Here is a 16,609-nt window from a genome sequence, read left to right on the forward strand (position 1 = left end):
ACATTTTCCCCCTAACCCATACAGAAAAAATATGTCCATATTTTAGATTCCTCTTCAAATTTCCCTTCAGAAAATCTATACTTTGACTATGATAGGATAAGTAATTAAAATTTTACAGTAACTTTCAGATTTTGAAGACATCTGCATTACTTACTACAGTGATTAAAAACAATTAGTAGAGTTGTTTAGCTGTAAGGCCGTGAGTCGTTCAGATGCTAAATAGAGTCCAAATCCAATTTACAGCCTTTACAGAAGCAGATTACGCACTAAAAATACCAATCCCATAGAGTTTGTGTGTACCACATCCCCACCACCACATCCCCACCACCGCCACCCTGCCCATTCTGAATTCTATGAAGCGTAGTGTCAGTATTAAAAAAGTTCAAGTATTTCTTTTTACAGGGTTGAAAGTGCATTTTATTTAGCAATAAAATGAGACCACAAGCATGACAATAACTTCTTGCTTGACAGAGATATCATCATTTGTTGTGAGTCGACTTTGGCAAAATGTAACGTCGCCACCTTTTTTTGGTGGCGAGCTCAAGACACACGACCTTAGTAAAATTCGTATATTTCAAGAAGGGTGTGGTTTATTGTCAAAATTAAAAAAATATGCGATTGCCTTCTGACATGACGGGTGAGTTTACTGTTGCACTCAATGGAAGAAATCACATAAAATAAATATCTCTTGGCGAAGGAATGATCAAAAGTAGTGATTTAGTTTTTGTAAAGTTTGTGTATATAAAAACAAATTATATTTTTATTTAACATGTTTGATATTATTTATAGTAGTCAAAATAATTCTAGATAATAATGATAATACAACTATGCTTAGGCTATAAAGCGCAATACGCAATTAAGTCTCAAAGCGCTACATAAAACACTGGAGACAAATTACAACAGAACAACAACAGAATACAATCTGATCTTCAAAATCTTGAAAAAAAACCACTCCTCTCTACGTCATACATAAAATCGCCCAGCCCCATTTCCCTAATATGAAATAAAAAAAAAAGGGGATTTCAGTTCGGCAGAGGTGGGCCTCGAACCCACGCCGCTGCTACATACAGAATACCCAATCCGCTGGCCCACATGACTTATTGGTAGCCGAATTGAATTTTAAACTATGGGCAACTCCAACATTGATCGGATATATAATAGAAATACCACTATACATACACAATACATAATCGATTTTGAATTCGTACATGTGATCTGTGTGCTCATCGTGTTGGTTTGCAAGGTAAAGGTAGTCTTTCTTTCAGATATTAAAAGATTAGATTCCCATAAAGACGAAACAGTAGTCTTTAGTGGGGACCTATGTAATTTTTAAATAGATTTTTCATAATCTTTTCGGCATTTATTTTTGCTAAATTCAGAAAATATTTTGGCGTATATAAAATTGAAATAAAATTCTCTGCCTTCAAACGACACCAACTGTACGGTCGTGTGCCTTGAGCTCGCCACCAAAAAAAGGAGGCGACGTTACATTTTGCCAAAGTCGACTCAAAACAAATGATGATATCTCTGTCAGAGAAGGTATTGTCATGCTTGTGGTCTCATTTTATTGCTAAATAAAATGCACTTTCAACCCTGTAAAAAGAAATGCTTGAACTTTTTTAATACTGACACTGTGCTTCATAGAATTCAGAATGGGCAGGGTGGCGGTGGTGGGGGATGTGGTGGTGGGGGATGTGGTACACACAAACTCTATGGGATTGGTATTTTTAGTGCGTAATCTGCTTCTGTAAAGGCTGTAAATTGGATTTGGACTCTATTTAGCATCTAAATCACTCATGGCCTTACAGCTTAACAATTCTACTAATTGTTTTTAATAATTTATGTTTGGTTTAGTCTATTTCCATACAAAACTACCCGTTGTCATATTAACACTGTATTAAGTAATGCAGATGTCTTCAAAATCTAAAAGTTACTGTAAAATTTTAATTACTTATCCTATCATAGTCAAAGTATAGATTTTCTGAAGGGAAATTTGACGAGGAATCTAAATATGGACATATTTTTTCTGTATGGGTTAGGGAGAAAATGCTTAGGTTCAAAATATGTTGAATTGTAAAAAAATCTAACATACTTTGGGACACCCTTATTTTCGAGATTACCAAACAGCTGTGATTTTGGTTTCTTCCAAAGTCAGTTGGCTCTCCATATCCTCTAGCCAAATGAATGTTGTTTACTTCCAGTTTATTACTGTAAGTTGGTAATAAGCAATGCATTGAGTGACCCATTTTTTTATCAAAATCTGTTTTATTCCACCCTGTATAACTTGCAGGTCACCCTGTATAATGAGTTAAATTTTTTTTTTATTTATAACATTTGGCACAAGGCCAGGCAGATCCAATATTGATCCAAAATGTATATATTTGAATTGCTTATGCCTTCAGCTTTCCAAAAATGTATACTTTTGCTAGTTTAGGGTTGATGATCGTCGAGATAATCTAATTAGAAACCCGGTTGGTGTAAAAATTCATTATATTTGTCATGTAACGCTAAGGGTAGCGAGTTCAGGACACACGGCCGTACCACAATTGGGTATCACGAATCGTTATATATGTTGTGCAGTTAATATTCATATATTCCTCTATACATAGGATGCTTCAGTCTTTACACAAAAAATATTTCATCGAGAACCCTCCCACTCGGCTATTTCAAAAATATCCATACCCTGCTATCTACTGAAGATAGCTTGATACACATACGCACCTTTGCAATTTACTGAAGACAGGTTTATACTCACACCTTGTTATCTACCGAAGATAGCTTTATATGCACCCTTTACTATCTGCTGAAGATAGCTTTATATCCACAACTTGTTAAAATCTACCGAAGATAGCTTTATATCTACTGAAGATAACTTTATACCCACACCTTGTTGTCTAAGATAAAATCTTGATAAAACCCTCCTAAACGTGTCACGTTAGTTACTTGCCTGGTCCCGAGACACCAGGCTTTTGACTCGTTTTTGGTCATGCATGTGTACCACAGCCTCAAGTGCCCCCTTCCCTACCTTCACGATACTGTCGATAAACGGTAGACACTTAATATTGATCTAAATCAAGAGTGGTGGCGCACTAACACGATCTGCGGCAATCCGTTGGGTTCCAAGAAAAATACTAATAAACAGTCCACACCACTCTTCGCCATACATACATTCTCGATCTCCCAGCCACATTTCCCTAACATAATATGTACCGAGCCTTAGACCGCTCGGCCACAAGGACTTGTTGGTGTCATCGTGAAAATTTAAAGATATAATCGCAACTTCATCATGTTCATTACTTCAACATACCACGTGACAAGCAAAGACAGAAAACGTACCATATTTTGGAATTTTATTTGTTTAAAAACTTTAATATGTATTAATAGCGCTCAATTGTTGATAACTGCGTGTTCTATACAGAAATCCGACAATAAATGAGCCTATACATGTACAATAGTTTTTTGCATACATTATATCGATTTTGACTCGCACGTGCTCTACTCGCCGTATATGTCAGTCAGTATATGCAGCCTACCATAACTTCTTGTATACACGTCGATGTTTTTATCATTTGTACAAGAAATCTACATTAGACCCCTAATTTTATTTCAGGAAATAAAAGATTAGATTACCATAAAAACGAAACAGTAATCTTTGGCGGGGTCTAATGTAATTTTTACATGGAATTTTCAACGTTTTTTCTATCGCCATTCTCGCTCAATTAAAAAATATTTTGGCGTATATAAAATTGAAATAAAATTCTCTGCCTCATAAACGACATCAAATGTGCCACAATTGGGTATCACGAATCGTTATATACATTATATGATGTGCAGTTAATATTCATATTTTCTTTTATACAGAGGATGCTTCAGTTTTGACAGGAAAAATATTTTATTGAAAACCCTCTCACTCGGTTATTTCAAAAAGGTAACCACGCTTCCCCAGAATGTGTAATACATTTTCTTATTTTAACAGCATTCTAGAAACTCTTGGCGTTTGGCGAATAGAGGAGTATAAACAATCATGCTAAAAATATTGTTTCATTTTATTGCAGAATGAATGAGGGCGGACTACCATAACACAACCTGTTCATTCCAAGCGGTGCAGGCCTATTCAAGTTCTTTAAATTAGAGCGATCCCAAAAGTGGCTTTTTTATATCTTGCTATCTACTAAAAATTGTTCTATAGCCACATCTTGCTATCTACTAGCTAGCTTAATACTCACACCGCGCTATCTTCAAAATAAGGAAGATAGCTTTATACCTTAATACTCACTTCTTGATCATTCCTAATAGCACCTAATAATGCGATATCTGTCAAATGTTGATTTTCGTAATTCTTTCACAAAGCGGTACAAAAATAATATTTGTAATAACTGTCAGGTTTTCTATCAATTTTCAGCTGGAACAATGACGTAAAATGAATTTGGGGAAAAAAGACTCTCGACCGTTTATCCGTAGTCTATGGAGCTCATGCATCAAACCAGATGGATTAGAGAAGCAATGTGGATCAGAAAACGGGGGTGGGGTGGGGGGGGGGGGCAACGTTATCGACCGCGATGAAGGGACATACTCACTCAATCATGTATATGACCAGCTATTACAAAGAACTACACCCTCTGGAGATGAGAGTAGGAGTGTTGCTGGTTCATCACATTAATGATGAAGTCTTCCGTAGGAAGATGAAACGTCTAAAAACGTGAGTAATCAAGTGGATTTGTGAAGCACTATTTACCAATAATTGATATCTAACAATCCTGATGAACTTATTCAAGGACTCTCTATATTGGTATTTATAAACTACGATAAAAATACAAAATCACTAATATAACTTTTCCTGCAAACACAACGAATTTGGCTGATGATTTGAATTTTAAAAAAATCGCTTTTATAGTTATATAAAAATGCTAGGGTAAAGACATAATGTAACAGTGAACTGGGGAGCAAAGGGTGCATGTGCCCCGGGAGCTTTATTTCTTTTTGAAATCATAATGGGCTGCAATACTACTAACCCTTAGGGGTAGGGTTAAGGGTTAGGGTTAGGGATTAGGATTAAGGTTATGGTTATAGTTATAGTTATGGTTATGGTTAGGGTTAGGTTTAGGGTTTTGGGTTATGGTTAATTAAGGTTATGGTTTATGGATATGGTTAGCGTATTGCGGCCCAATATGGTTGCAAAAATAAATACGCTTCCCGGGAGGATAATCTGACCCGCCTTTTCCAAATAACTTAAGTTAATCGAAGATTCACCCTTTACCGTTTTACGCCCATTCTAGATATAAAATTTTTAACCCCATCAAAGTTAACCGAAAGGAGTGGGGGGGGGGGATGTCAACCCTACGGTTTCTATAGTTAATCCGTAATTTTCATTCTGCTGTTGTGAAAGGGATTTGGCCGGGAGATTAAACTTGGTCATTCAAATAAACATTTCTTTTCATATTTAACACAAAAACCGTTTAAAGTTTGCATGAATTTTTAGGCGACAATCAATTTGCTATTTTGTACAATGCCATAATTTCCCAATTTTGTGAGGGCGCGCTAACATTATGACGTCATAGCGATATTACGTGGAGAATGGGTATACTTATTTGGGTATCACTGGAAAGAGGATACACAGAGCTATACATTCTTACCAAATAACAGTATATAACGTCTAAAATGGCAACCCCTTCGTATGTTGCAAAAATGGCGTGACGGAAGTGACGGAGAATACAACCACTGAAATCAGTCCAGTTACACGCACATTTCACGCCGTGTTCTAAATAATTCTAAATAATTAAAAGTCATCTAAGTAGCAGAACAAACTTGAAATTCAATGTCTATTTTTTGCTATCTAAATATAATATAGCAAAGGTGTATTTTGACTTATTAAAATTGAGAATTGATAATCGGTAGCAGTTATCTTTGGAACAAGTTAAAAGGAACATAATAGAGAGATTACGATTTCCAAACGTAGCATCGAACGTACGTGGCATCTATTCAAAATCACTCTCCTGTGACGGGATTTTGAATAGATTCCACGTACGTTCGATGCTACGTTTGGAAATCGCAATCTCTCTAATATAGTGCCTATGAACCATAAATGTTGGTGGTCATGTAAAACCTCAAAATACCATGCAAGCTGTCATATGGATATATATATATACATATTGCGAAATCCGATTCCGTCCGTAACTTGTGGTGAAGGACCACAATGCAGTGTGGTCTATGACAACATGCTATATTGGACTCCGTTATAGTTGCAAGTCTTTACTATGGAAGTCAGCGGCCTCAGTCCTGCCTTTAAGGGATGAAATCAAAACTCGATCGGCGGTTGACCGCCGGTTCCGTCCGGTTGCTTTTGTTCTAAACATTGGAAACCGGACGGAACCGGACGGAACCGGCGGTCAACCGCCGGTCGAGTTTTGATTTCATCCCTATGATGTTTTAAGCATTGTGGTCCTGGATCACAACTTTGTAATATCAGATATAGGCCTATATTACTTTTGAGTTGGCTTAAACTGTTATAATTGACGCTTAATAGATATGCCTACTTGACGATGTTTAGTTATCATCAAGCTTAAGCTTGCAAACGTAAGGGAAAAGAACTGAGAAGCCACACGGTACATCATTCCACCATGTTTGTTCCCATATGGCACAGTCTTCGACACCGTCGTAATTATCAGGTTGACCCGAGTTCCATGCCGCGTAATCAGTGGGACTTCCATCAGTCCAGGCAAAAACACCTTCTACAGCCGTGTCAGTCAATCCAAGATAGATGGTGTTAAATGGAGTGGCGCCATAATGAGTGACACTAAGGGTGCACGTGAATTGAGTGGACTGAAGCTGGGAGTCATGCCAGAGTTTATAGACGAAATCAGACTCTGCTTTACTATGGATGGATACCAAATGTCCTTGAGCCGTGTCCGTGAAGAACCCATTGCAGTGTGCCTCAGCATCTGACCAACTCTTGACAGAACCGAAGAATTGGTAGCAGTTGTCTTGGAAACGGGTCCACAATGGCGGGCATTTCTTACAACATGTATCTGCATGATCTGGAAGAGTCAGTAAAAATATGCGACATTTTATGAGTTAGGATCAAACTATAGGATAGTGGATACTAATAAAGGTACGGTAGGCCTATAGAAACTTGCAGCAGATTCTTTTTTAAGATCTATTTTTTGCAGATTCTTTTTTTTAAGTCTGCCACCCCATGGAAACAGTTGTCCTATTTAAGGATTTTTCTATTTTTTACCCAATAAGGTCATATTTTAACTAGCGATTTCTTTGAAACTAAAACTAGTAGAACATCATATTTGGGGTGAAGATTACATTGCACATGTATATTTAATATCTATGGATAAAATCAGCACTTCATACAATAAATTCGATTTCCGGGTGTAAATGTCATTTTTTAGTGATTTTTTTGTGCAAATTTGACCAAAAAATGGCCAATGAAAATTTTACATGGGAATTTGTTTGTAAATTGTTTTTTATCATGTTTATGCGTCATGAAATTTGAGGCGGCGGTATAGACAATACAGTTCAATCATAATCTCTTACGCTTTGCAGCTATGGCATAGTCCGGATGAAGGGGCAGGATTGGACCTTTGGCATATTTGCGCAATGGCGCAATTATCTCTAATAGCGCAATTATTGCTAATTTGCGCGATGTAGCGTTTAGCGTTAATAACGCTAAATTAGCGGTACCTAGCACTCTGTTGCTAATTTGCTTAATTGAAGTTGATCCAGTGAGAGGGGCGCAATTAGCGCTAATTATCGCGATGTAGCGTTTTAGCGCTAATAGTTAGCTCAATCGATAAGGCGTTCGACTATGGTGCGAGAGGTTGCGGGTTCGAACCCCCGGGGGGCCACTATAGTGTCAAGAGGGGGTATCAGGCGCGTCCGAGGACTCTCAAAAGCACCCTAAACAAGTATTTCCGAGACTGAAATTTTCCCCTAAACAAGTATAAGTTGCACGATTTGCTACCCTAAACAAGTAGTTGTCTTTTCCCCAACCCTAATTGATGCAATTATTACCCCTAAACAAGTAAACACACAGAACCCAGGCGGCGAGTGGCATGATAGGGCTAGTAATTTGTGGCAAGCCGTCTGAATTTTGAGCCATACAAGTTTTAATACGTGGTGCTAAAGCTTACCTCAAAGTTCATGCAGTATGTCCAATATTTTCAAGATGTTTGGGCCAATAATTTCCCCTTTTTGGATTACAGGTCCAACCCTTTTTATTGAAATATTGTAGAATTTATTCTTTGGGATTGGGATGTACCCATTTCTCCACATATCCAAGAGAATTTTGAACTGCAAGTCCAACGCAAATTACGACCATGGCGATTGCAAACCACACATTGAAGTTGGAAGAAGACGGCAAACACACGGGCAAACACAGCCGGTTTAGCTTGGTTTATTTCCTAATTTCGTCTCGATTTAAAACATCCTAGAGCATTAATTATCATACTGGATTTAGTGGTAAACCCAACCAAAATCCTGAAACTCATTGATTTATATTTTAAGAAAGCCAAAATAGTTCCAAATTATTCAATCGTTGTGTTTGTAAATACCCCGGTAAAATTTCACACATGTCAAAAGTTCATTGACACAGCTTGTTTACAAACCTAGAAGTTCGTGGTTGCTTTGTTGCTCCTTTAGACCATGTTCCGACCAACCAAATTTTCTGGGCTGGAAGCCACCAAGACTATGAATATTAATGAGTTTAAAGAGGTTCGGCCAATCAGAAATCCTCTTATATTTTTCCTCATAATTTATTGACTCCCCAGTTAAGAAAAAGCATGCTGATTGGTTGTATATTCTGAACAAGTTGTGACCTCGTCCGGGGACCTCGTGTTTATGGGCCAGTATAGGGATCTGTCATCTCTGACAGCTGAAAGGTGGCTTTTAACTGCTTTTGGGGTGTAGGAAGAAGACACTTTCCTTTCACTTTTCATGAATGAAGGAGAAAGCACAAAATCCCAAAGTTGGCAAAACTACCCTAAGTACGTAAGAGCTCCAAAAACATACCCTTTTACACCAATTTTACATGAATTTGATACCCTATTCACGTTACGCACGTAACGTACTCTAGTCTGAAAAAATACCCTTTTTACGTGAATTTACGGACGCGCCTGATACCCCCCTTCACCATTACAGTGGCCCCCCCGGGTTTCGAACCCCCGGTGCCTAGTACGCTCTCGTGAAAAAATTGAGTTAGCTTGAAATTGCCCTGGACAAGGAACTTACTGCTAATTTGTCTCGTTGTAACCCGTATGAAATTCGGGGAGCTGATCCTGGTTGCGAAGGTTATTTGTGAAATGTCTAGGGTGTGCGCTCTTGAAGCAGCAAAGTCCCTGAATAGTGTTGTTTAATGCTTTATGGAATGATGTGGGGCCGTAGTGGTCAGCGACAACCTGTAAAGTGTGCTGAGGCTTGTGGATCAACGTCTAGGCGTTATGCCTGTGCGTAGCGCACTATAAATCACTGCGTTTTTTCTTTTTTTTTTTTAAATAACGCAAATTAGCGGTACATAGCACTCTGTCGCTTAATTGCTAAATTGAAGATGAGCCAATTAGCGCTAAGTGCGATGTAGCGTTTTAGCGATAACGCTGATTAGCGGTACCTAGCACCCTGTCGGTAATTTGCTAAATTGAAGTGAGACCTAGTGAGAGGGGCGCAATAAGCACTAATAGCGCAATTAGGGCTAATTATCGCGATGTAGCGTTTTAGCGCTAATAGCGGAATAGCGCTAATAAGCGCGATGTTGCGTTTTACGGTAATATCGCTAATTAGCGGTACCTAGGACTCTGTCGCTAATTTGCAAAATTGAAGTTGGCCTAGTGAGAGGGGCCCAATTAGCGCTCATAGCGCAATTAGGGGTAATTAGAGCGATGTAGCATTTTAGCGCTAATAACGCTAATTAGCGGTACGTAAGACTGTCGCTAATTTGCTAAGTTGAAGTTGACCCAGTGAGGGGCGCAATTAGCTCAATTAATTAGTGCGTTGTAGCGTTTTAGCACTAATAACGCTAATTAGCGGTACCTAGCACCCTGTCGGCAATTGAAGATGACCCAGTGAGAGGGGCGCAATTAGCGCTAATAGCCGCAATTAGCGCTAATTATCGCGATGTAGCGTTTTAGCGCTAATAGCGCAATAATGCTAATTAGCGTGATGTAGCGTTAATAACGCTAATTAGCGCTACCTAACACTCTATCGCTAATTTGCTAAATTGAAGTTGACCCAGTGAGAGGGGCGCAATTAGCGCTAATAGCGCAAGTAGTGGTAATTAGTGCGATGTAACGTTTAAGCGCTAATAACACTTATTAGCGATACCTAGCACTCTGTCACTAATTTGCTAAATTATAGACGACCCAGTGAGAGGGGCGCGATTAGCGCTAATCGCGCAATTAGTGTTTATTAGCGCAATGTAGCATTTTAGCGCTAATAACGCTAATTAGCGGTACCAGGTATTCTGACGCTAATTTGCAATAAAAAGATGACCCAGTGAGAGGAGCGCAATTGGCGCGATTAGCGTTTTAGCGCTAATAACGCTAATTAGCGGTACCTAGCACTATATCGCTAATTTGCTAAATTGAAGATGACCCAGTGAGAGGGTCGCAATTAGCGCTAATAGAGCAAGTAGCGCTAATTAGCGATTCCCAAAGTACAAAAAGGGACAATTTTTCATACCACTTGTTCGTGAAATTGAAAAAGGGTGCTCTTTATTTGCGAATCAAATGTATAAATTATCGTAGTTTCGTTGTTCTTAATTCAGTACGACGGCAACTTCGTGACCTCTTTTGTTCGACAGAAAATTTTTACGGGTTGTGAGCATGGTGTTACGTAACACAATGTTGAAAATTTAGCGGGCAAACGCGTTTTAGCAAAATATTTCCGAAATGGAAGACACGGGTCGTTTTCTGCTTAAATTACGTACCATGACCACGGATAAGATATTGAACATTCGTTTAAAGCAACAAATAACGTGTAAAAGTTGAATTATATGGGAAATAACGAAGCTTGAACATTCCCAAAGTAGCAGGAAAAATGAAAAAAAAAATGCGTGTCACAATCACAAAAACGTTCATGTCATCAAGCAAGAAAAAGCGCGGGCGTCAAAAACGGGTGTCATGTTAGAAAATAACAAAAGTTTAGAAAAATTCATGAAATTTGGTTGGTGTATATCCCTAGTTGTATATTGATTGAACATGTTGAAATATTGGCTTTCAGAGTATCGCTGTGCGTGAATATCACGCGATGTGTTATACGGCTTATTGTTTTCCCTATATAAACAAAATTTCGTTGTTAATTGTCCATTGTTGGTTATCTACATGAATATTATACACAAGTGAGCCACTGAGTGAAAGAACTACCGAACCACTCAGTATGGCGGTAAATATTTGGACGCACGATCTTTTCACTCCTGGCTCGAACCCCGGTAGGGCACTTCTATTTTACTTTTGATTTTAATTTTAACTCGGTTTTTTTTTCTTAATCCTAGGCTTTATATTTTTGTTAAAAAAACCATAATATACGATTTTGGTCAAATTTCAGTTTAGATTGCCAAATCATATTATGAAAATATTTATAATAGGCCCTACTAGTAAACAACTGCCATGAAGGTTTTTTGGTCATTTGAAGCAGAAATAATGAGGTAAAAAGAAAGAAAAAGAAAGCACCAATTATGTTGACCACTGCAGCAGCTGTGCTACGGGGGATTTAATATCTAAGAGTAGGACATCAAAGAGGCGCTCAAATTTGGATGATTCCAAGTAGTTAAGCCAGGGGTGTAAGTTGAGACATGCGTAAAAATGCCAAAACATCAGATTTGAACAAAAAAAAATCATTCGTGCATTTATGGCTGAATCTATCTCATCATTTGATAAACGCATAAAGAAAAATTGCGCGGAAAGACAGTGATAAAAAACACGTATATTTGCATTGATATTTCAAAATAATTATAAATGATCGGTCTACACCACCTCCCCACACACACAAATAACAAGACAAGAGAGAAAAAGAAGATCCCAAACGCTACGGTAGGGGTTCGTACCTTCAACCTCTCGCAATAAAAGCAAAGGTATTAACCATTACACCACCACAACCTGCTACAAAATACTCAGGCTTTTTTTGCAACCTTGTTTCTCATTCAGTGTCTCTCTCAATAACAATCCTTTTAAAACTGATTGAACTTCAGTAAAATGAGGTGATATTACTTTTTATATTGACTTCAATATTTTGTGAGGCAAGTGAGTGTTTTGCATTAATAAATAAACATCACTAGACGATTATTAATCGATATATGGACAGAACCGGCTGCTAATTTTAGCTAATTTTCCTAGTGACACTGATCACCAATGGTCACGCATGATTACGACACGAGGCCTTTTTGAAAGCAACTTTTTAACCTACGACTCGATTATTACACCTATCATTTTCGCTCAAAATTTAATACAAGCTGAAATTAGTTAATGTCTATTATTACTAGTGGTGGGTTATTTAATCCTACTGTTTCAAATTTCTTAGGGAACAGGCCTATTTGATGCAATATGATCTCCTGAGCATTTTGACACCATTTTCATCCAAATCGGCCAAAAATGAGTTGGTGCCGACCAAAACAAGTATTTGGACAGGGGGGGGGGGGCTGGGGGGTCTGAAAATCAATATTTTTGACAATAATCATTATTATATGCCTAATTATGTTAAAGTTGGTGCTGATTTGTATGTAATTGATGTCTAGAATTCTATTTATGAAAGTTGCATAAAAATTGGAGTTGTCGTTTTCTTAAAATGGCTGTTTTACGTCCAAATAATAGATTTTTAAGCTACTTCGCGCATAGATATCGTTCGCATTTTAGCGAAAAACGGGCACTGTTGAAGGGCACAAGATTTATGAAATCGCAAAAAATAGGAGTGTTTCAATCCTGAGAACTTCGTGAAATGAGATGCATAAGGGGTGTTTTCAAAAGTTCGTCGACGAGCATGAGTAACTGCGGATACACGGGGTGCTGGAACCGGGTGCCATACATGTAGCCAGGATTTTTCCAGAGGAAGAAAAAGGAAGGGGGAGGGGTAGGCAACCGAAGGGAGGAAATTTGACGAAAATACGCCACTGCTTGCAGCTAACGCCTTTAACACATTTTTTCCCCAAAAGTAAAAACGTCATAATTTATGATTTTTACAGGTTACAAAGTTCGAGAATTTTTTCAGGGTGTGTATATTCGTTGTAGAAGTAGTGATGTAACAGGATTACTTACCACAGCAATATGTGAAAACAATTTTTGAATGCATTGCCCTGCACTAGGCGTACGCTGTAAGTCTGCATCGCACGATTGATTATCAAAGAATAGGTATTGAGACCTGGATCGTAATTCTGTGGAAATGTCACATTATGCAGAGTCCATATACGTGTCACTCGAACCTGTAAGATTAGTGTCTTTGAAAAGAGCGGTATACGCTGTCGAAGTTACCTAATAATCGGATTAACTACGGCATAGCAATATATTAGTACAATTTTTGAATATATCGCCCTGCATTACAATCTAGGTTGCACTCATCACCTGTGTATGTCTGCAATTATAGATTGAATACAATACCGCTCTTTTCAAAGATACTAATCTTACAGATGCGAGTGATTAGCATTTCTTTGACATAATGGTCGAATGCCACGTTGTAGTGCTGGGCGATCTATTCAAAAATTGTATTCATCTATTTCTATGGTAGTTAATCTTGTTACATCATCACTTCGACAGCGTACATTGTATTCAATTGATGATTGCGTGCACACATACACATACAGGTGATGAGTGCAGTCTACTTATAGACAGTAGTGCAGAGCAAAACTTTCAAAAATTGTTTTCACCTATCGCTATATGGTAATTAATCCTGTTACATCACTACTTCTAATGTTCTATTAGGTGGTGACGATACACGGCTGAATGACTTTCAATAATTATAACAATTTTAAAAGCGCAAGACGTTAGTCGCATTCGGCAAATTGCAACGCTTAATAATAATAAAGGTAACTAACTTACCGGTACCAGCGAAGGTGCCACTGAGGAACAAGATGTTCACAAGTAATACGGCTAGGAATTTGAGAAACATTGCTGTGTTGAAGATTGCGAAACCTGGATGGAGACAATATAAACCATAATTTCAATTTTGTTTTGAAAATATATAGTAACCATGGTAACCAGCAGCGGCAACAACTGAAATAACACGGAAACTTAAGGCGTGCGTAACATGCATCTGGCCTTGAGCATGTTGAGGTATAGGCCTAATGTAAAAAAAAAACCACTGTAAAGCGGGCCCCAAACATGCCAAAGTTGAAAACTGTTCTTCTTTGTATCTGCATCCTTTTTAAAACTTGTTCCCATATCAATGATTTCGGAAAGCTGAAATAAACAAATAGTTTATATGGTAAAGCCACGATTTCTCCGTGTTACAAAATTAAAAATCCGTGTTACAAATTGGATGATTTCCATGATGTTCCGTTTTCCACTATAAAGCACTGAAAAGTAACAACAAAGGTGTTTTAAAAGTGTATTTCGTTTACTGTAGTGATGGCCAAAATCTTGTATCGTAGGCCTAGAATTAATGGATTGTTTAATGGTTGATTACTGCCAAATAATCACTTTTCTCAGTTTTATTTTGCATTTGCAAATCAACACAAAAGTTTGTAACTTTGTAACCTTTAAAAAAAAAATTATGATTATAGGCATAAAAACGAACAAGCCATAAAACTATAGCTGATTAAAATAATTATATAATGTATAAATATTAATAAATGATTCTTACCTTCGTATGACAAAAAGTGTGAGAGAAGTCTTTCAGATCTGTGACCGCCTATAAAGTGTCGATACTATACTTTGCACCTCACCACGTCAAATGACAGCTCGCTCGCAACTCTACACCTTTTTATCATGTTTATGATTTAATATGAAACTGTTTTGGAAAAGTTTGAACAGATGTTTGCGAACGTGTAGGAAATAGTTTTTACCAATGTAATATTAAACTTATAGGCCTACTAAAGAAGTATATTTAGAAACAAACAAGTCTGTTTTTAACTAAAATAGCCTGACAGAGAACTTGATCCAGTTTGGACATCGACCTGGTTCAACCCAACCAAATTAGGCCTACAGTATATAGGCTAACAGTAACACTCAAGATGATGCAGTCACGGTCCGCACGTAGCATGGTAAGATGCAACCATGATCCGCACGTACTGTCATGTTAGGCCTATGCGATCAAGCAAAATCAGTCGGAACTCGGAATATTAAATTTTCAGTTTCTTATACGATAGTAAAAAGCACTTACAAAGCTGGATTTTGCAGAAAGCCCCATTGAAATTGAACAACCAATTCCAAAGATATGAGCAATTAAAGGGTTTCCAAAACAATAGGAAACAAAGGGAAATATTCTCTTTGTTTGGCAATATCTCAAAATCAATATTTCCGAGTTCCGACTGATTTTGCTTGATTTTGCCGGTTTTCTGCAATTTTCTTATGGTATTTTTTAAATTTAAATTTTTTTAAAAATATTATCCTTAGATGATATCTGTCGTGAAATAAATCAATGCCGCTATAGGCTATAATAGGCCTAGTAGGCCTACCCTGATTATGCAATATATACAACAATAACTACAACAACAATAACAAAACCAACAACCAATATCTAATTTGTAAAAAATATTTAGACTAGTAGGCCTATTCATGAATTATACAATAATATAAAAAAAACCCCGGCAAAAACAATCAATCACTGCAGTCAGAAAGAAAGAAACGAACAAGAAACAAGACAGAAAAAGTGAAAAGTAAGAAAAAAATAGAAAATAATAGAATTGGACCACACAGGGACTCGAACCCGTACTAGTTGACCAGTTCAAAATTATTACATAGTCGAGAAGAGTATGAGTCAAGCGCGCTACTCGATTGCGCCACAGAGGGAGCTTACGTAAAATGATGTTATGATAAACAAGCGCATTGCCCCCGCCAAGTCGGACGCATCGATGACGAAAAAACTCGTTTTTTGCAAAAGTAGCTTCAATTTCGAATGAAAATCAAATGGTAGATTAATCGACAGACAGTTGAGAAATAATGTTGGTAGTTAGATGTCAAAATTAACGTTCCACAATCAAGATATCGAGAATGTAACAAAACAGTTTTTTCTCATTCAAGATTCTCGAAAATGTTCCCCCCAAAACGGGCTTTTAAAATTTAATCGGTACTGTATTTGGTTCTTCCCCATGGCAACATTATTTCTTTGATCGATTTGTAGTACAATACAAAAAAAGAAGAAAACAATCACTCGGCGTGGTTTTATACGGGGTGCACATTTGAAAAAAAAACGTCATGGAACGCGTTTTTAATCTTGTGAACATGGTGCGTAAAAAGGTTTACAAATTTATTCTAAAAATGTGTTTAAACGTTAAAAATGTTACATCCAATGCACCAACATTTCACTCGCTGCGATATTTGATTACTGAGAAAACTCTGTTTTATAGAACAACTCTCTAAATTCTAAAGAGTGAAAAAGTCAATCCTCCTCGGAGTGACTCTTCGGGTCAATCCAAAAGATTGACATTTCAATCTACCAAGAGTGAAAATCACATATTTTCGTCCAT

At 37.5% G+C, this 16,609-nt stretch overlaps 1 protein-coding gene across 1 annotated transcript; it reads right to left on the reverse strand.

Moving 5' to 3' along the window:
- Positions 1-6,423: 6,423 nt before the first annotated feature.
- On the reverse strand, positions 6,424-14,868 carry LOC140149795 (echinoidin-like). Its single transcript, XM_072171841.1, has 3 exons — positions 14,785-14,868; positions 14,022-14,114; positions 6,424-7,034 (listed from the first exon to the last, which is right to left on the reverse strand). Exons 2-3 carry the CDS (start codon positions 14,089-14,091, stop codon positions 6,544-6,546), a joined length of 561 nt encoding a protein of 186 aa, XP_072027942.1. The 5' UTR covers positions 14,092-14,114; positions 14,785-14,868; the 3' UTR covers positions 6,424-6,543.
- Between the last annotated feature and the right edge of the window lie 1,741 nt (positions 14,869-16,609).

This window comes from Amphiura filiformis, chromosome 4 (assembly GCF_039555335.1).
Source record: "Amphiura filiformis chromosome 4, Afil_fr2py, whole genome shotgun sequence".
In the NCBI taxonomy this organism is placed as follows: Eukaryota; Metazoa; Echinodermata; class Ophiuroidea; order Amphilepidida; family Amphiuridae; genus Amphiura; species Amphiura filiformis.

What these genes read in the sequence shown, in the direction of transcription:
- LOC140149795 (XM_072171841.1), bottom strand. Translation starts at nt 14,091, where the DNA reads ATGTTTCTCAAATTCCTAGCCGTATTACTTGTGAACATCTTGTTCCTC. An exon ending in TGGCACCTTCGCTGGTACCG is followed by an intron (nt 7,035 to 14,021) that starts GTAAGTTAGTTA and finishes TGACTCTTCCAG; the next exon opens with ATCATGCAGATACATGTTGT.